Below are 21,897 nucleotides of genomic sequence, written 5' to 3'. Positions count from 1 at the left end.
TTGGATAAGGGAGACTCAACCTGTAATAATTTTATTTATATAGCGCTCTTTCTCCAATAGGACTCAAGGCGCTTAACAGATCCATAGCATAATGTAGTACAGAAAATAATGAAGTGCAGAAAAGCTTTTCATAAAATACAGAGCATGTGGATACTAAAGGGACATTATGGAAATGCTTGCGTAACTATGAAAGTCTTGAGTCTTCTTTTCAAGGATTCTATAGTTGGGGCCTCTCGCACTGTGCGGGGAAGTGAGTTCCATAGAGTCAGAGCCGCATGACTAAAAGCTCGACCCCCATATGAATTACGGGAGATTTTAGGTACTGCTAAAAGTCCTTCATCTATAGATCGCAGTAATCGAGTGGAACAGTATGGGATCAGAAGCTGCTTCAGGTACCTTGGGCCCTGGTCATGTAATGCTTTGAAACTCAGTATGCCAATCTTGAAGATGATTCGCCATCTTACACAGCAGCCAGTGAAGGGAGTAGAGTATGGGGTTAATTTAATTAATAATAATGCTAAAGTGATGAGAACAGGTGGCTCCACAGTCATTAGGCAGACACTGACAAAAGTCGACAAGAACAAAAGGTCGAGATGGACAAATGGTCTGCACACTTTTTTGCATTTTTGGGGTTAGTTTGGATAGTTTTTCCATGTGGGTCTACCATTGGTAGAAATGCGTCCCATTGCTTGTCACGCTTCGTGCGCGATGTATCGCTCCATTCTACTTTGCTCGACACAAGGTTACTGAAGGTTATGATTTGTGCAATGGATATGCAAGGATGGAAAAAGTCCAAAAACATGACCCCCCTCCAAAAAAAGAAATAAAATAAAATAAAAAATGTATCGAACATTGCCATATTGGCCATTTGAACCTGTCAAACTTTTGTCCAAGTCGATCTTTTCCAGTGATGTCCTTGTCCACGTCGACTTAATGCATGTCTACCATATGGGGTCGCCCTATTCACTGTCGACCTGGACATTGTCTTTCTATACACTGGAAGTTGGAACCCACGTCATCTGTAGTCCCAGCTGCAGAAGATGTTACCTCTCGGGAGGGATCCATTCCATGTACACAAGATTGTAATGCTTTGTCTCAGATCCCTGTTGTTGAGCCTGAGTGGTTAACTTTTATCAAATGAATGATCTCTCAGATCTCTACTAGGGTAGCTAATACTGAGACTGAAACTCAGGTGTTGAAGAAGTCTATGGCAGTTTGATCAGGCTACATTCCTGTTCCTGCAAAATCCCCCAGTATATACCCACAAAAACGTGCACTTGCCCAGATTATGCAAGATGACACGGATATCAATTCTGATACTGCAGACAGTGATGGAGATGTTTTGAGGGGGGCGGCATCCCTTGCTAAGGGTGTGCAGCTCATGATTGAGGCCATTAGAGATGTGTTAAATATTACTGACACAACACCTGAGCAGGTTGAGGAGGCTTACTTCACTGACAGTAAGAAAGCCTCGCTAACCTTCCCTGCGTCTAAAGAATTAAACACTATATTTTAAAAATCCTGGGAAAACCCGGAGAAAAAATGACAGATCCCAAAAAGGGTTCTGGTTGCTTTTCCCTTCCCTGAGGAGGGTAGGAAAAAATGTGAATACCCACCCATTGTTGACGCATCTGTCTCCAAAGGTGGTTTTACCTGTACCTGGATCTACGCTCAAATCCATTTACACCGCTTCAGGAGTACTGTTAAGGATCACTATTGCCTGTGCATGGATTTCTAAAGCCATAGTAAACTGGTCAGGCAGATTACTAGAGGATTTGGATACAATGGCTAGAAGTGACATTGAATTGTTTTTACGTAGCATACAGGATTCTGCGGGGTACATGGTGGAATCCATGAAGGACCTGGGTAAGCTGACTGCGCGGATATCTTCCATGTCGGTCTCAGGCCGCAGGGGACTCTGGCTACGCCAGTGGTCAGCAGATGCGGAATCCAGGATAAGTGTGGAGAACTTGCCCTACACAGGTCAGGCTCTATTTTGGGGAAGCGTTGGATGCATTGATTTCCATGGCAACCGCGGGTAAGTCACCTTTCCTTCCCTCTGCTACACCTTCTACGAAGAAACCATTTTCTTCAGCTGTGTTGCAGTCCTTTCGGACCATTATGGCAAAAAAGTCCAAGCCTCCTACCACTTTCTTTAGAGCTGGTCGTGCAAAATCCAAAAAGCCTGCACCCGCAGGCTCACAGGACCAGAGACCTGCTTCTGGTTTCTCAAAATCCTCAGCTTGATGTTGGACCGCAAAGCCTGGAGGACGGGCTGTTGGGTGCAAGATTCAGACATTTCAGAAACGTTTGGGTGTCGTCTGGCATGGATCCCTGGGTACAGGATATTGTGTCCCAGGGGTACAGACTGGAGTTTCAAGAACTCCTGCTTCACCGATTCTTCAAATCGGGCTTGCCAGCTTTGCTGACAGACAGGGCTGTCCTAGAGGAAGCCATCCTAAAATTGGAAATGTCACAGGTCATTGTCCCAGTTCCACCTCATATGCAAAACAAGGGTTATTATTCAAACCTTTTCGTGGTACCGAAACCAGATGGTTCGGTCAGACCAATTTTGAACTTGAAATCGTTGAATCCTTATCTGAGGGTGTTCAAATTCAAAATGGAGTCTCTCAGAGCAGTGATTTCAGGTCTGGAGGATAGAGAGTTTCTGGTATCCCTGCATATCAAGGATGCGTACCTCCACATTCCAATTTGGCTGCCGCACCAGGCTTATCTCATATTTGCACTGTTAGACAGTCACTATCAATTTCAGGCACTGCCATTCGGCCTCTCCACAGCACCGAGGGTGTTCACCAAGGTGATGGCAGAGATGATGGTTCTCCGCAGAAAGGGGTGAACATAATCCCATATCTGGACGATCTGCTGATAAAGGCATCATCCAGGGAGACGTTGTTGCAGTCCATTGTTCTCACGACTCATCTGCTCAGGGAACACGGTTGGATCCTGAACCTTCCAAAATCACATTTGGAGATGACAAGGAGATTTTCTTTTCTGGGAATGATCCTCGACACGCAGGTGCAGAGGGTGTTTCTGCCAGAGGAGAAAGCGTTGGTGATTCAAACAATGGTCCGGGACGTTCTGAAGCCAGCCCGGGTGTCGGATCATCAGTGCATTCGCCTTCTGGGGAAGATGGTGGCCTCTTACGAGGCTCTACAGTACGGAAGGTTTCATGCTCGGTCCTTCCAACTGGATCTCCTGGACAAGTGGTCGGGATCTCATCTACACATGCACCAGGGAATCCGTCTGTCGCCGAAAGCCAGGATTTCACTCCTCTGGTGGCTGCAACTACCTCACCTTCTGGAGGGCCACAGGTTCAGGATTCAGGACTGGATCCTTCTAACCACGGATGCGAGTCTCCAGGGGTTGGGGCGCAGTCACTCAGGGGGAAACCTTCCAAGGAAGGTGGTCAAGCCTGGAATCCAGCCTTCCAATAAACATTCTGGAACTAAGAGCAGTCTACAACGGTCTTCTCCAAGTGGCCCATCTTCTGCAAAATCGAGCCATTCAAGTGCAGTTGGACAATGTAACGATCGTGGCCTACATAAACCGACAGGGCGGAATGAAGAGCAGAGCTGCAATGTCAGAGGTAACAAGAATCACCCTCTGGACAGAAAAGCACGCGTTGGCGCTGTCAGCAATCTTCATTCCGGGCGTAGACAACTGGGAAGTGTACTTCCTCAGCAGACTCGATCTCCATCCAGGAGAGTGGGGACTCCATCCGGAGGTGTTCACGGAGGTAATAGATCTTTGGGGTTTACCTCAAATAGACAAGATGCCTTTCATCTCAACAAGAAGCTTCGGAGGTATTGTTCCAAGTCAAGGGACCCGCAAGCCGTGGTGGTGGATACCCTAGTGTTTCCGTGGGTGTTCCAGTCGGTGTACGTGTTTCCTCCACTTCTACTCATTCCAAGAGTTCTAAAACTCATAAGGAGAACAAGAGTTCAGTCAATCGTCATTGCTCCAGACTGGCCAAGAAGGGCTTGGTACGCGGATATTCTGGATCTACTGCTGGAAGAGCCGAGGCCTCTTCCTCTTCGGGAGGACCTGCTGCAGCAGGGGCCGTTCGCTTATCAAGACTTACCGCGGTTACGTTTAACGGCATGGAGGTTGAACGCCAGATCTTAGCTCTGAGGGGCATTCCAAACAAAGTTATTCCTACCCTGATACAGGCTAGGAAAGGAGTAACGTCTAAACATTACCATCGCATTTGGAAAAAGTATGTATCATGGTGTGAGTCCAAGCAGTTTCCTACGGTGGGGTTTCAACTGGGACGGTTTCTCCTCTTCCTGTAAGCAGGTGTGGATATGGCCCTGAGGTTGGGATCCGTCAAGGTCCAGATTTCAGCCCTATGCATTTTCTCCTAGAAAACAATTGGCTTCCCTTCCTGAGGTTTAGACTTTCTTGAAAGGGGTTCAGCACATCCAGCCTCCCTTTGTGCCACCTACGGCTTCCTGGATTTTAACGTGGTGTTACAGTTCCTCCAATTGGATTGGTTCGAACCTCTACCAGAGGTCGAGGTTATGTTTCTCACAGGGAAGGCTGTCACTTTGTTGGCCTTAGCTTCTGCTAGGCGTGTGTCGGAGTTGGGGGCTTTGTCTTGTAAGAGCTCCTACTTAATCTTCCATGAAGATAGAGCTGAACTCTGGACCCGTCAGCAGTTCCTTCCGAAGGTTGTGTCGGCATTTCATATCAACCAACCTATTGTGGTGCCAGTTGCTACTGACTCCTCAATTTCATCAAAGTCCTTGGATGTTGTAAGGGCTCTGAAAATGTATGTGAAGAGGACTGCTCATCACAGAAAATCGGACTCTCTGTCTGTCCTGTATGATCCCAAGAAACTTGGGTGTCCTGCTTCTAAGCAGACGATTTCTCTCGCTGGATCAGGTTCACTATCCAGCATGCGTATTCTACGGATTGCCGTGTCCAAAATCTGTTAAGGCCCACTCTACTCGTAAAGTGGATTCTACCTGGGCGGCTGCCCGGGGTGTCTTGGCTTTACAGCTTTACCGAATGGCTACTTGGTCAGGGTCGAACACGTTTGCGAAGTTCTACAAGTTCGATACTTTGGCCCCTGTGGACCTAAAGTTTGGTCAATCAGTTCTGCAGGAGCCTCTGCGCTCTCCCTCCCGTTCCGGTAGCTTTGGTACATCCCCATAGTACTAATGTGGACCCCAGCATCCTCGAGGACGTAAGAGAAAATAGGATTTTAATTACCTACCTGTAAATCCTTTTCTCGTAGTCCGTGAGGATGCTGGGGTCCACATTAGTACTATGGGGATGTACCAAAGCTCCCAAAACGGGAGGGAGAGCGCAGAGGCTCCTGCAGAACTGATTGACCAAACTTTAGGTCCTCAGGGGCCAAAGTATCGAACTTGTAGAACTTAACAAATGTGTTCGACCCTGACCAAGTAGCCGCTCGGCAAAGCTGTAAAGCCAAGACACCCCGGGCAGCCGCCCAGGAAGAATCCACTTTACTAGTAGAGTGGGCCTTAACAGATTTTGGACACGTTATCTGTTGCACTTCTCTGTCAGTCCTCCATTGGTTACCTGTAATCTACCTAATTCAATATAAAATACCTTTACTTACACATAAGGGTAATAATCAAACTACACCAACATACAGGGGTGGTACAATATGTACGGTAACAAGCCCTCTCACGTGTGTAATGTTCTCTATTTCATTCTAATTTCCATCCAGGCCAGAGCAGGTTCTCCTCACGGCCATTACACTGTGCCTCCTATCAGTCATACTGTTCCAACATCAATTGTAAGATGGCGGGGATGGCGGAAACATGGTCACACATTGCGGTGCGTACTGTGATCAAGTTTCTGCATCTAAATACAAATCAGCAGCTGACATTTATCACCAACTTGTCGTATTGTACGGTGATAACGTCATGTCACAGAAACAGGAGTTGGAGTGTTGCACGATTATGCTAGGCCACACTCAGCCAGCCACATGTGTTAGTTGTTCCGGTGCTACCATTGCCCCCTAGAGCCCTGACCTGACCCTGAGTGATTTCCATCTCCGTGGACCATTGTAGAAGCACCTGGGTGGAAGGCGATACGCAACTGTCAGTGAAGTTCAGCAAGCCGTCATGCTCTGGCTTCAGGCGCTTGACACTGATTTCTTCTATGATGGGATAGATGCCTTGGTGTTCCGTTGGAACAAATGCTTAGACAAGTATATGAACTATGTTGAAAAATAATCTGTACCAAAACAATACTATTGATTATACGTATATGTATTAATTGATTAAATATACGCAATGAGAGGGCTTGTTATATTTATTGAACCACCCTCGAGTGTCTCTTTGCTTATTTCAAAATATCTCCAAGCTCAACCTCTTTGATCAGCACAAGATCTGCGTCTCTCTTCCACACTCATTACCTGCTCATGGTTATTACAGCACTTTTTTTCTGACTACACCCACTCTAAAATGCCCTCCTACATGCAATAAAACTTTCCTTTAATCTCCAAACCTTCAGACATTTCGTGAAAACTCAGCTCTTCAGACAGACTTAACAAATTCTACAACCACCCACATAACCTCCATAAGATATCCTGTCCAATTACATCCCCTTTATACAGTCCACCCATAACTTTATATATTTCGTTCTTCATATTCACCTCCTTCCAACCCTAGGCAAACATTCCTGCGTGACTGATCACACAGGCCAGCTAGAACCTCTGCAATCTGGCTGTACCTATATGCAATATATAGTACTTATCCTCGTGTATCACATTCCTATTTCCCTATAGGTTGTAAGCTTGTGAGCAGGTCCCTCTTAGGCTTGGGCCACACATAGCAGTTTAGTGGGTCCTGTTTGGCAGGAAGGAGCCTGCACATGGTCTTCTATGCGGGTGTCCACACATATGCAGCGTTGCCACATCCACCGGACCCAACCACAGCATGCTGTGGTTGAGCAGGATGACTGGATGACTGTATTTCAACTAGAACACATACATTTGAAATCTGGTCAGGGCACTGGCCGGATATTGTGCAGCGGCATCCTGCGGAAAGGCTAGTGTGTGAACCCAAAACGCTCCTTGCTGCCGAGCGGGACCCACTAAACGCTATGTGCGGCCCAAGCCAGCTTTGTCTGTCTGTTATTACCCAGTCTTGTTTTATTACTGTTTTGTTCACAATTATACAGTGCAACAGATTCTGCTGACGCTATATAAGTAACTGTTAATAATATAACAATTCTTCATATGTTTTTCTCTTCTTTCTTGTCTGGTTGAGAAGATTTTTGCTTCCATGTGTCACAGGCACTCTTGTAAATAGTCTTTGTACTCGAAAAAGAGCCAGAAACATTGGGCCTAATTCAGAGTTGATCGCAGCTGCAAATTTGTTAGCAGTTGGGCAAAACCATGTGCGCTTCATGTGGGGCGCAGATATAACATGTGCACTGCAGGGGGGGGGGGGTAGATATAACATGTGCACTGCAGGGGGGGGGCAGATATAACATGTGCAGAGAGAGTTAGATTTGGGTGGGGTGTGTTCAAACTGAAATCTAAATTGCAGTGTAAAAATAAAGCAGCCAGTATTTACCCTGCACAGAAACAAAATAACCCACCCAAATCTAACTCTCTCTGCACATGTTATATCTGCCCCCCCTGCAGTGCACATGGTTTTGCCCAACTGCTAACCAATTTGCTACTGCGATCAACTCTGAATTACCCCCGTTGTTACCCATGTTTAGAAAAGTGTTGCAACCATTTTTAAAGATCAAAATTGGATAGGTGCAGCGCCAAAACAAATAGACCTACATAATCCTGCTCTGATATGGAATTAAAGGTTATTCTTCATGCACTGTGTGATACCATTAATGTGCAATACGGACGAAATGTAAATAGTGTCCTGGTTTTTATTTTGGCATACGCTTATTAGTTTACCTTGAAATATACACATTTATGCATTGCATGCCCACAAAGAAGCATTTGCATACATCTGTATGCAGACACTTGCACTGCCTTATGAGACAGAACAAGGGAAGGGTGGAACAAAGGCGGTGTTTTATCAAAACTTGGAGACTGTTGAATATACTTGTATACTGTAAATTGTTTTTTTTTACCTATCTAAATCAAGCCAAATAGTAAATGTGTTCTACGCTATCAAATCATAATCCCCTTACCCCCTCCTACAACACACACACATGCATGTGCGTAGGAACTGTTTGGGAGTAAGTGCATATGATGTATGCCTGACATAATCCTATTGGTACAGTTTTTTTGCGAATGCATGTGTCCAGGTTAGCATCAGCCATTTTCCCGTGACCATAGTACAATGCAGAATCAATATTATGGTGATTTCTGTTAGATGCATGAGAATACACAGGAGCTGAAGCACACTTGTAATGCACAGGAGCTGAAGCACACAGGAGCTGAAGCACACTTGTAATAGTTCTACTATTATTAGTGTTGTTGGTGTTAAGTGCCGTCAAGTCGCTGCCGACTTATGGCAACCCTATGGAAAACTGTCCTAAACAAATTTCGATCTTCTGTCAAGCGGCTCAATGTTGATATTGTGGTATCCATTGTGTTTGTATTAAGCCATCTCGCTGCTGGTCTTCCCCTTTTCCGTTTGCCTTCAACTTTTCCAAGCATAATGTCTCTCTCTAGGGATCCTTTTCTTTGTATGATGTGTCCAAAGTAGTAAGGCGCAGCTTAGGTTTTATCTCATCTAATACTGATTGATTTGTTCTTCGGGAAGTCCATGGTATACGTAATATTTGTCTCCAGCACCATAATTCAAAAGCGTCAATAATCTTCCTATCTTGCTATTACTAGTGTTACTGTTGTTGATTTGTAAGTGGAAGAAATAGAGCACACATAAAACATAACAGGTAGACCACATAAATGCAAGCTGTTACTCCTACGTGTTAGCAGACAGAGAATGGATTTTCAGGCACCACAAAGAAATGAAAAAAACAAAACACTGAGTTAGTGATATTATGACACTCCTTTAATGTTTCACGCACCCTTAAACCCTCACGTGAGTACTTTTTTTTTCTTTCTTCCTTACCACAGGACTGTGATTGGTATGGATTTATAGGCAACTTTAGAGAGTTTATGTACATCCACTCATTCTGCATTTGAAAAATAACAATTGGTTACCCTTCTCTGTTTTTTTGTTGTTGCTTACTTAAGAGACTCCAGATGCGCGGACGGCGAGCTGAGTCTGTATTTCCCATTTAGGTGAAGCGGCCCCATTTTGTGTCGGGCCCGGGATGGGGGTACCCCTATTTACTCCCCTGTTGATGGGCTTGCTCCACGTACAGTAGCAGGCTCTTTACCTGAGATGGCCAATTTCTTTTATAGAAACGAAACGGAAAGCTGAGCTTTCGTGCTTCTGTGAATCGCTCTCCCCATGCAGTAGCATAGGGAAGTGATATCTACACTGTTTGGAGGCACCGCTGGATAAGTCTGAGATTTCTCCATGGTAATCCCTTCTGTGAATAGGAGGAAGAAGTGAAAAGCCTTGCTATCACTGATTAAAGGGCTTTTCACTGCTCCGTGACTACACCCCTATGAGCTTCCTACATTTTATTTGTTTGTTTCATAAGCATAGTGTGCAAAATATCAGATATGACAGCACTTTAACTTTTTATTTTGTTTTATTGTTCCTGTGCTTTTATGTACCCAACTGAATATAAGGACATTAAAATTTCCTTTAAAAACACCATACTGTTTGTCCGTGTCATGTCTAGTTTAATCTTATTAATTAAGAAAATCAGTAATGGTCTTGAGTATAATGGCATCTGAAGCTGCATTCTGTGCCATACTTCACCTGATAAAACCACTTGTCAAAAAGGATCATGACACAATAAATAACTGCATTTGATTATTATTGTTTAATAGTATTTTTAGAATAATCAACCTTAGTTTGAGCAAAGGAAAGTAGAAGGCTCTCTAGTAGACTCTCTTCCTTGGTTTTCAGTTCTAAAGAGGTTCTAGACCCAAGCTGTGAATGACTTCTGCAAGACATTCTGCAGAATGTCACTCTTCATTTTATTTTTATTTTCTGGCATGTTATGCCTGAATGTGACCACTAAAAGCTGCCTAGTAGGTTTCACCAAATCATGTCAATGTTCTAAATTATTATCTATGAACTTCTGCCATTTGTTTTTAGCATATTAAAATAATTCATCAGATTGAGTCAGGTGGGGATGAAAGCTCCAAAAGCTAAGCAGCAACCATCGATGTATAGACTAAATATATTTAAACATACAAAATACCTTCAGAGAAAGGTGATATTGAAAAAAGAATAGCAAGTTAATGTTAAGCATTAGTCCTACTTATTACTTCTAATTTTGAATAAATCACTAGTTTAGAGGCCTCTTAAGTTCCCAGTCTATTTTGAAGATTTGAATGTATTAAAGCTAAACCAATGTTAGCTGTGGTTTTCTTCTGTCCTATATGATTGTTAGAAGAGGAGTTTGTGGAGTCTTAGCTGATGCTAGGCAAATTTAGTGGTCTATGTACTAAGCCTTGGAGAGCGCTTAAGTGGACAGAGATAAAGTACCAGTCAACTAGCTCTTAACTACCATGTTACAGGCTGTGTTTGAAAAATGACAGGAGCTGGTTACTTGTAATGCTGGGTGCACAATGGAGTGTTGCACATCCGGACAGACAATATGCCGGCCAACATATTGTTACTGCAGTACACGTGAGAACAATATAACGAAGGACAAAACGATTCCTCGTTCTTTCCTTCATTACGTTGCATGGCGTCGCTTGTGATTTTATCTGGTTGGCTGTGGAGCATGCAGATTGGGCATAAACACTGCCTGATCCGTCCGATATGTCGTTCCGATTTGGCTGGAAACAAAATATTGGGCTGAGATCACTCCAGTGTGTACCTGGATTTACTTTATCACCATCTACTTTATCTCTCTCCAAGACTTAGTACATAAATCCCCAAGTGCCTCGCTGATCTGGTTCACCCGTCATGTTTCTCTGTTGTGTGTATAAATTTACTGTTTCAGTTCACTCAAATGAAGACCACAAGCAACAAGAATGTGGAATATTACCAGGGAGGTTCCCGTAATATAGGCTTTTTTAAGACTTAAAGGAGCTGTGCCTGTGGTCACAGCATAATTAGAATAAAATAAAAAATGAAATGGAAAAAATAATAATAATTTGGTTAAGGTGGTTTAAACTAGCCAACTCTGGAAATTTGCATCAGGTTAGTCAGTGTGCCCTGCTTCATTTGACTCCTTAAACAGGTTTTAATTCATTTGAGAATACAAAATGAAATCCTCCTTCACATTTATAGTAGTTATGAATACAGGTATAGTTAGCCCAATAGCTGCCAGTTTTGCTAAATTTGGTAGATTTTTTGAGCTCAGTTGCTGAAAATGTATGCCTTGTTTGTTTTGAATGTATATTTTTGTAGGACTCTAGTTCAATAAATTTTGATGTAATTGCCCATTTTAGTTTACTATCTTCATAGTTTAAGATTGCAGGACATCCTTTTTAGAAAAATGTTCTCTACTTGAAATTCTTACTCGTTATAGGTAATAGCTTGCTGAACACAGATATAATGTATAAGAGTGACCCAGATGCTGCCCAATTTCTTTTTTAAACAAATAATTTTGTAATTTTGTGCCCATATGCTGACCAATAATTGCTTTTAAGTAGGGTTGATCATTAACCGAACAATGTTAGATGGTGTTGCCGTCAATGGCGGAGGGCCAGTGGATCTCCACCATGGATGGTAGAGCCCCCCAATATTTTTTTTCTAATTTGATGCTGGGTCATGGAGCCTAGCTCCGCCCCCAAGGTGACCCACAAATCCCAACCCCCACATCTGTTCGGCCCGTAGCCCAGTGATACCCCACTAACTCAAAAATCCTGGGTTTTTGCACGGGGGTGCACATTGACTCGGGTTTTTTTGTAGTGGAAACGGCTTCCTCTGGAAAAGCCCGGGTCAAGTGACTCGGGAATCCTACCTGGGTTGGACCGGAGAATGACCCAATTAAGTGTGTAGTGTAAACGGGTTACGACCCAGGACCTGTTTACAGCATGTTAGAGCCCATTCCTCCCTGACCGCAGTGTCCCGCGTGCGGTCGGGAGGTTGGGGAGGACAGCGCATGCTGTCAGTGCTGCTGTCTCTCCTGCTATGCAGACAGCAGCGCTGGCCAGGAAAGTGTGTGCCGGAGGCTGGGGCAGCCCAGCAGCTTCCAGCATCGAATTGGGAGCGTGGCCTAACAGGACCGAGGCTTTGCCCCGAGGGTCCCGATCTGTCGGTTTTACCGGTGCTTGGAGATAATGTCAATTCCAAGCGCCTGCCAGAAGACACTGCACCCGGGTGCAGTGTAAACGGCGCCGACCCAAGATATTCCTGGGTCGGCGCCGTTGTTGAAAAGGGGTCCGTCTTGCGTTAGACCTGGCTTGGAACCATGTTCCACATCCCGGGTCAGACCCGAGACTTCTAGTGGAAAAGGGGTATCAGTTATAGAATAGGGATTACCATTGGTCTCGTTACAATACTGTGCAGCAAGGGACTTTCGCCAGACGGACCTCAGAGCAAATAAAGCATGGGGATAACACTGCAGTGGAATATGACTTTTTAACACCAAAGCCAGTGTAGATGTTGGGATTGACCAAGAATAGACTAGAAGTCCAAACCGCTCTAGTAAAAGTGTGTCTGATCTCGTGGTCCATCCACCAGAAGTAACTGTTTTATCTAAGACCCCTTTCACATCGCACTAAAAACCCGGTATCGACACGGCATATTGCCGTGTCGAAACGGGTCAGTGTGCGATGTGAAAGGTCCTTTGCAGAATTAGCGGGTCGCCTGACCCGGTAATTCAACCCGGTAAAAAAGAAGGGTTATTACCGGGTTGAATAGCGGGTCAGGTGCAGTGTGAATGGGAGCTGTTCCGATGCGACACGGCTCCCATTCACAGCATAGGGAGAGGCGGCACAGGAGATGAGCTCATCTCCCAGCGCCGCCTCCACCCCCGCCCCTGCTGCTGCTGCGCCCCCCACTGCTATGGCAGCCGACCCGGTATATTGCCGCGTCGGAAAGCCAGCAGAGGAGCGCAAATGCCGGATCCCACCCGGTAAGGACACATTTCTCTTACCGGGTAGGATCCGGCATTTGCGATCTGAATGCAGCATAAATGTTTATGTACACCTCATCCCGTATTAGATTAAACAGTGTTGATCCAATACAGTTCAAGACCATTTGAAATGTAACCCTGCATTTTTGTGGCTTAGTTCTAATAGGTAAAATAGTCTCACAGGAAATATTTGATTATAATTGTTTGAGGAGGATATTAACTTTCCTGTTTTCACTGAGAAAGTGAAAGATCACTACACCATGAGGGAATATAAATAGACAAAGTCAAACAGCTCCAAAAGGAAAGTGAGACCATTGAGAATTATAAATAGACAAAGTACTGTATAATGCCTCCATTACCTTCAGTTGAGTTAAGCAGTAAGATCAAACTGTTGGGGGATTTGGGTGGGAGTTAATGGAAATGTTTTGCATGACAAAGACATTTTTTTATGCATTTTATTTAAAAACAAGCAAATAACGAAATAGACAAATTCCATGTGCATTTGCCACTGGGACAGTCAAAATTGCACCATTGTAAATAGATTCCCATGTTAAAGCAAACCCATCTAGTAAATTGAAACAGATTACAGACCTGTGACTGAATCAACCAATAAAGAAGAATGTTTGCTGGACTGTTGAACATTGATTCCTAGACCGAATCATTCTAAGGCCCCCATCCACTAGCGAGACTTATCTGAACTAAAAGTCGGATCTGATTTACCACTGATCTGCCCGGCAACTTCCTGGGAGTTCTACGATTATGATTTGCTACTTGAGTGGGTTTTTTACATCCGATATCTCACATCTGATTGTGTGCAAATGCACTCAGATGTGCACCTTTTCCTCCGATTGCAATTAATATTCATGGCAGCCATGACGATCTGCGACTCTGATCCGAGGAGCACGGGAACGCATCTTGGATCGGAGTCAGAGGAAAATGACATGCAATGTGTCACTTTTCATCTGATCCATCAATCTGAAAGCTCGGAATCAGATGAAAAGTGACCATATCGCACTAGTGGATGGGGGCCTTAAGATCCTCTGTTCCCTTTGGGATTTTTGGGTGAGATGTATGTATATTTATTAGGAGCCCCACACACTTACGAGACATGTCCGTCTGACATGTCGTAGGCGATCACCCCGGCCGCCTCCCGGGGGGTAGGCAGGATCGCCCAAGATACATCGTATGCTGTCCTTTTGCATACAATTTATCTTGGGCGATCCCAGCCATGCCTGCGGGGTCGGAACTGATTTAATGTGCAGCACATTCAATCTGGAGGATCCGATCCGATGCTCACGGGAACGCGCATTGGATCGGAAACCCCTCCAAAATGCCTGATTTCATCCGATATATCGGTCCGAATGCCCAAAATCGGATGAAATCGAGCATTATCCGTCCCAGTGTATGGGGCCCTTTACTCCTGCTCTGCTAACACTAGAATGTTTTGGCACTTTCTACATGAGTGATAACAGCAACTCATGTGCTTAGGGTTCATTTACAACAGTGTCCACAAATGAATAAAGCTGACTTTTTGAAAGTACTTTATATTGTAATTTTGACCAGGACAACTAGGTTGTACTGTCATTTCTGAACATTTAAGCTAATGCAGTGCAGAGTCGTCAAACTAAGGCCAGTCTGTGATGTCAAGCAGCTATTGTGTAAAATCACTTGATGGTTTCAGATCAGCCTAGATAGTATTGGTTAAGGAAGGAGATGCCAAATCTTTTAATTTAAACGTGATTCCGAAGCTGGAGAGAGTGGTATCCAAATTGTAGATAGTATATACTGTAAATAGTCAATAGGGTTGACGCCAGATGGTCGACAGGCAATAGGTTGACTGGGTCAAATATCGACTGTTAAATGGTCGATATGGACTTAGGTCAGCATGATCAAAAGGTTGACATACACAGACTCATGATTGTTAGGGTTAGGCTGCTGCAGTTAGGGTTATGAAATTGGCAGAGGGTTAAGGTTAGGCTGTGGAAAGAGGCAGTTAGGTTTAAGAACTAAAGGTAGGGTTTGGCATATATAACATTTGAACCCGTCAACCTTTATTTGCATACAAATCACCTCTTTATTAAAAGGTGACTTGGCAAATTGTGTCAAAATTTTAAAATATGTGGTTCTAACAGGCAAGATATCTCAAGCCACATGCTGTTTGAGCTGTCTTACCTGTTATAAATTGTTACAAAAAAAAGTAACATTAAAAAAAATGTTATTCTAATCTTTACAATACTGAAAAAAATAATCTGGCCCCTTCATCTATTCTAGAGTACTGTCCCAATTCTGACAAGCACTGAGCCGCTTCTGGTACACCTGGGCTGTTGGGTGCCAGGCTGGGTTACAGTCGTAAAATTGGCGTGTTAACTATGTGAATGCTGGTGTTTCATTCATATGGATGCTGGTGAGATAAAAAATTTATAATAATAATTTCCCCCAATAAAATAATTTCTGCCAATAAATTGTTATTTATTTTTTTCCTTTCTTGGTCTATTGCAATCCGCATGGACCAATTTGCAATATGAAGCTCCTATCCTCATGTATGTAATTACTTTTCCCCTAAAATTGTTAGCTTGGTAGCCGGAATCCCTCTTAGTCTTTCAATTTATAGCTACTGGCTTGTTCACAATTGTAAAGCACAACTGTATATGTTGGCGCTATATAACATTTAAAAAAAAATAATAATCTTTTAGTCACAAGGGAATCTTGTTATTGGAAGACTTAACAAAAAAAGCCACCATGAAGCTGACTACTAAAAGTATGTCCTGTTTTCTGCATAAAGGACCAAAGGGACAAACCTGTTCCTTTTTGTATGTTAAAAACTGTTGGATATGTCACTTCTATTTTCTGTTAGTTCTCTTTGCACAGTATTTTAATGAATTGCTATATGTAATTGTGTAGAGCTTTATTATTTCTGTAGAATAACTTCTTTTTTTATTTTCAGGGTCTATTGTCCTGAAGTTAATGCATCGAGATGAAGTTCATTTTGGGGATTTTGGCGTTCCTTGTATTTTCCTTGTGGCTGGATGGCGTACATTCTAAAGAGAAGTCTTCAAAAAAAGGGAAAGGAAAAAAGCAGCAATATCTCTGCCCATCGTACGTAACATTATTTATTATGTTTATATTTTTACGGTCAAAATTATTCCCTTAAATATAGTTAATAAGCAAAGTCTTGGTTGGAATCTGCTTGTATATCAAATTTCTCTAATGTCCTAGAGGATGCTGGGGACTCCGTAAGGACCATGAGGATAGACGGGCTCCGCAGGAGACATGGGCACTTTAAGAAAGAATTTGGTTCCTGGTGTGCACTGGCTCCTCCCTCTATGCCCCTCCTCCAGACCTCAGTTTGATACTGTGCCCAGAGGAGCTGGGTGCTTTTCAGTGAGCTCTCCTGAGTTTACTGATAGAAAGTATTTTGTTAGGTTTTTTATTTTCAGGGACCTCTGCTGGCAACAGACTCCCTGCATCGAGGGACTGAGGGGAGAGAAGCAGCCCTACTCTCTGAAGCTAGGTCCTGCTTCTTAGGCTACTGGACACCATTAGCTCCAGAGGGATTGGTACGCAGGATCTCACCCTCGCCGTCTGTCCCAGAGCCGCGCCGCCGTCCCCCTCGCAGAGCCGGAAGATAGAAGCCGAGTGAGTATGAGAAGAAAAGAAGACTTCACAGGCGGCAGAAGACTTCATGTTCTTCACTAGAGGTAACGCACAGCACTGCAGCTGTGCGCCATTGCTCCACACACCTCACATACTCCGGTCACTGTTAGGGTGCAGGGCACGGCGGGGGGGGGGGGGGGGGGGGGGGTGGGGGGTGCGCCCTGGGCAGCTTTTGGGACCTCATGTTGGCAAAAGTACACATATATACAGCTGGGCACTGTATATATGTATGAGCCCCCGCCAAAATTACTGTATAAGCGGGACAGAAGCCCGCCGTCGAGGGGGCGGGGCTTCTCCCTCAGCACTCACCAGCGCCATTTTTTCTCCACAGCACCGCTGAGAGGAAGCTCCACGGACTCTCCCCTGCTGATACACGGTAGAAGAGGGTTGAAAAGAGAGGGGGGCACATAATTAGGCGCAAAAAAAACTATACATACAGCAGCTACTGGGTTAACATTAGGTTACTGTGGTATTCCTGGGATATTATAGCGCTGGGGTGTGTGCTGGCATACTCTCTCTCTGTCTCTCCAAAGGGCCTTGTGGGGGAACTGTCTTCAGAAAGGACATTCCCTGTGTGTGTGTGGTGTGTCGGTACGCTTGTGTCGACATGTCGGATGAGGAAGGCTATGTGGGAGAGGAGCGGGAGCAAATGAATGTGGTGTCTCCGCCGACGGCGCCGACACCTGATTGGATGGATATGTGGAAGGTTTTAAATGATAATGTTAATTCCTTGCATAAAAGATTTGACAAGGCTGATGCATTGGGACAGTCAGGGTCTCAACCCGTACCTGACCCTCTGTCGCAGGGACCGTCAGGGTCTCATAAGTGGCCACTATCCCAAATTGTTGACACAGATACCGACATGGATTCTGACTCCAGTGTCGATTACGATGATGCAAAGTTACAGCCAAAATTGGCTAAATCCCTTCGATATATGATTATAGCAATAAAGGATGTTTTGCACATCACAGAGGAAACCCCTGTCCCTGACACGAGGGTGTATATGTTTAAGGGAAAGAAGCCTGAGGTAACTTTTCCCCCCTCACACGAACTGAATGAGTTATGTGAAAAAGCTTGGGAATCTCCAGATAAGAAAATGCAGATTTCCAAACGGATTCTTATGGCGTATCCTTTCCCGTCAACGGATAGGCTATGATGGGAATCCTCCCCTAGGGTGGACAAAGCTTTAACACGCTTATCCAAAAAGGTAGCCCTGCCGTCCCAGGATACGGCTACCCTCAAAGATGCTGCTGATCGCAAACAGGAGGTTACCCTGAAGTCCATTTATACACATTCGGGTACCTTACTAAGACCGGCAATTGCGTCGGCCTGGGTGTGTAGTGCTGTAGCGGCATGGACGGATACTTTATCTGAGAAATTGGATACCCTAGATAAGGATACTGTATTATTGACCCTGGGGCATATAAAAGACGCTGTCCTATATATGAGAGATGCTCAAAGAGACATTAGTCTACTGGGTTCTAGAATAAACGCTAGGTCGATTTCTGCCTGAAGGGTCCTGTGGACTCGGCAATGGACAGGTGATGCCGACTCAAAAAGGCATATGGAGGTTTTACCTTACAGGGGTGAGGAATTGTTCGGGGAAGGTCTCTCGGACCTGGTCTCCACAGCTACAGCTGGAAAGTAAAAATGTTTGCCTTATGTTCCCTCACAGCCTAAGAGAGCACTGCATTATCAAATTAAGTCCTTTCGTTCACAAAGAAACAAGAAAGTCCGAAGTGCGTCCTTTCTTGCCAGAGGTAGGGGAAGAGGAAAGAAGCTGCACAACGCAGCTAGTTCCCAGGAACAGAAGTCCTCACGCCTCTACAACATCCACCGCATGACGCTGGGGCTCCACTGGAGGAGCCGGGCCCTGTGGGGGCACATCTTCGGAATTTCAGCCACATGTGGGTTCACTCCCAGGTGGATCCTTGGGCAATAGAAATTGTGTCTCAGGGTTACAAGCTGGAATTCGAAGAGGTGCCTCCTCGCCGGTATTTCAAATCGGCCCTACCATCTTCCCCCCAAGAGAGGGAAATAGTGTTAAACGCAATACAAAAATTGTATCTTCAGCAGGTGGTGGTCAAGGTTCCCCTCCTTCAACAGGGAAGGGGTTATTATTCGACCATGTTTGTAGTCCCGAAACCGTACGGTTCGGTCAGACCCATATTGAATGTAAAATCTCTGAACCTATACTTGAAAAGGTTCAAGTTCAAGATGGAATCGCTAAGAGCGGTCATCGCAAGCCTGGAAGGGGGGGATTTTATGGTGTCACTGGACATAAAGTATGCGTACCTTCATGTCCCCATTTATCCACTTCATCAGGCGTACCTAAGATTTGCGGTACAGGATTGTCACTACCAATTTCAGACGTTGCCGTTTGGTCTCTCAACGGCCCCGAGGATTTTCACCAAGGTAATGGCGGAAATGATGGTGCTCGTGCGGAAGCAAGGTGTCACAATTATCCCGTACTTGGATGATCTCCTCATAAAAGCGAGATCAAGAGAGCAGTTGCTGAACAGCGTATCTCTTTCACTGAAAGTGTTACAGCAACACGGCTGGATTCTCAATATTCCAAAGTCGCAGTTGGTTCCTACGACTCATCTGCCCTTCTTGGGCATGATTCTGGACACGGACCAGAAGAGGGTTTATCTCCCGATAGAGAAGGCCCAGGAACTCATGACTCTGGTCAAGAACCTATGGAAACCAAAACAGGTGTCAGTGCATCATTGCACTCGAGTCCTGGGAAAGATGGTGACGTCATACGAGGCCGTTCCCTTCGGCAGGTTCCATGTGAGGACTTTCCAATGGGACCTACTGGACAAGTGGTCTGGGTCACATCTTCAGATGCATCGGTTGAGCACCCTGTCCCCCAGGACCAGGGTGTCACTACTGTGGTGGCTGCAGAGTGCTCACCTTCTCGAGGGTCGCAGATTCGGCATTCAGGACTGGATCCTGGTGACCACGGACGCAAGCCTCCGAGGTTGGGGAGCAGTCACACAGGGAAGAAGTTTCCAGGGTCTTTGGTCAAGTCAAGAGACTTGTCTTCACATCAACATCCTGGAGCTAAGGGCCATATACAATGCCCTACGTCAAGCGGAGACCTTATTTCGCAACGACCAGTTCTGATCCAGTCAGACAACATCACCGCAGTGGCTCATGTAAACCGCCGAGGCGGCACAAGGAGCAGAGTGGCAATGGCGGAAGCCACCAGAATTCTTCGCTGGGCGGAGAATCATGTAAGCACACTGTCAGCAGTGTTCATTCCTGGAGTGAACAACTGGGAAGCAGACTTCCTCAGCAGACACGACCTACACCCGGGAGAGTGGGGACTTCATCCAGAAGTCTTCGCACAGATTGTGAGTCGGTGGGAACTGCCATAGACATGATGGCGTCCCGCCGCAACAAAAAGCTACAGAGGTATTGCGCCAGGTCAAGAGACCCTCAGGCAGTAGCGGTAGACGCCCTAGTGACACCGTGGGTGTTACGGTCAGTCTATGTATTTCCTCCTCTTCCTCTCATACCAAAGGTGTTGAGGATAATAAGAAGAAAAGGATTGAGAACAATCCTCATTGTTCCAGATTGGCTAAGACGGACCTGGTATCCAGATCTGCAGGAACTGCTCACAGAAGATCCGTGGCCTCTTCCTCTAAGACAGGACCTGTTGCAACAGGGACCCTGTCTGTTCCAAGACTTACCGCGGCTGTGTTTGACGGCATGGCGGTTGAACGCCGGATCCTAGCAGAAAAAGGCATTCCGGTTGAGGTTATCCCTACGCTGATAAAAGCTAGGAAGGAAGTAACAGCAAAACATTATCACCGTATATGGCGAAAATATGTTTCTTGGTGTGAGACCAAGAATGCTCCTATGGAAGAATTCCATCTGGGTCGTTTCCTTCACTTCCTACAAACTGGAGTGAATTTGGGCCTTAAATTAGGTTCCATTAAGGTCCAGATTTCGGCCCTATCCATTTTCTTTCAAAAAGAATTGGCTTCTCTCCCAGAAGTTCAGACTTTTGTAAAGGGAGTGCTGCATATTCAGCCTCCTTTTGTGCCTCCGGTGGCACCTTGGGATCTTAACGTGGTGTTAAGTTTCCTAAAGTCACACTGGTTTGAACCACTTAAAACGGTGGAGTTGAAATATCTCACTTGGAAGGTGGTCATGTTATTAGCCTTGGCTTCGGCTAGGCGAGGGTCTGAATTAGCGGCTTTATCACATAAAAGCCCCTATTTGGTTTTCCATATGGATAGAGCAGAATTGCGGACCCGTTTGCAATTTCTGCCAAAAGTGGTTTCATCTTTTCATATGAACCAACCTATTGTGGTGCCTGTGGCTACACGTGACTTGTAGGATTCCGAGTTACTTGATGTGGTCAGGGCTTTGAAAATTTACGTAGCCAGAACGGCTAGAGTCAGGAAAACTGAAGCGCTGTTTGTCCTGTATGCATCCAACAAGATTGGTGCCCCTGCTTCAAAGCTAACTATTGCTCGCTGGATTGGTAACACGATTCAGCAAGCGCATTCTACGGCTGGTTTGCCGTTACCAAAATCAGTCAAGGCCCATTCCACTAGGAAGGTGGGCTCTTCTTGGGCGGCTGCCCTGGGGGTCTCTGCACTACAGCTGTGTCGAGCTGCTACTTGGTTGGGTTCAAACACTTTTGCAAAATTCTACAAGTTTGATACCCTGGCTAAGGAGGACCTCATGTTTGCTCAATCGGTGCTGCAGAGTCATCCGCACTCTCCCGCCCGTTTGGGAGCTTTGGTATAATCCCCATGGTCCTTACGGAGTCCCCAGCATCCTCTAGGACGTTAGAGAAAATAAGATTTTACTTACCGGTAAATCTATTTCTCGTAGTCCGTAGAGGATGCTGGGCGCCCGTCCCAAGTGCGGACTTCTTCTGCAATACTTGTATATAGTTATTGCTTCAATAAGGGTTATGTTATAGTTGCATCGGTCTTGAACTGATGATATGTTGGATTTATAGGCCACAGTCACACCATCTGGCAAGATAGGAGCTTATACAAAAGTGACGGCCTGCACCCATCTTCAAGGGGAACAAGAATACTAACTGAACAGTTTGGATGCTTCATCAAGAACTATTTAAACTAACAAAGGGGGGCAGTGAACCAAACAGGAATAAAGAAATTT

General features: G+C 45.1%; 1 protein-coding gene across 2 annotated transcripts in view; it reads left to right on the top strand.

The window, feature by feature from the left end:
• GLRB (glycine receptor beta) overlaps positions 1-21,897 on the top strand; it is a 268,807-nt gene that overhangs the window by 25,529 nt on the left and 221,381 nt on the right. For both annotated transcript variants that reach the window (XR_010177463.1, XM_063920484.1), the window contains exon 2: positions 16,040-16,191. Coding sequence is in view for 1 of the 2 variants with exons in the window: in XM_063920484.1 (XP_063776554.1) it covers positions 16,070-16,191 (122 nt within the window). In the remaining variant the exon portion in view is untranslated. The remainder of the gene's footprint in view (positions 1-16,039; positions 16,192-21,897) is intronic.

Source organism: Pseudophryne corroboree, chromosome 1, assembly GCF_028390025.1.
Source record: "Pseudophryne corroboree isolate aPseCor3 chromosome 1, aPseCor3.hap2, whole genome shotgun sequence".
Classification (NCBI taxonomy): Eukaryota; Metazoa; Chordata; class Amphibia; order Anura; family Myobatrachidae; genus Pseudophryne; species Pseudophryne corroboree.
Note: the sequence above shows the minus strand (reverse complement) of the source record. Positions and strands in the feature narration are given on the sequence as shown.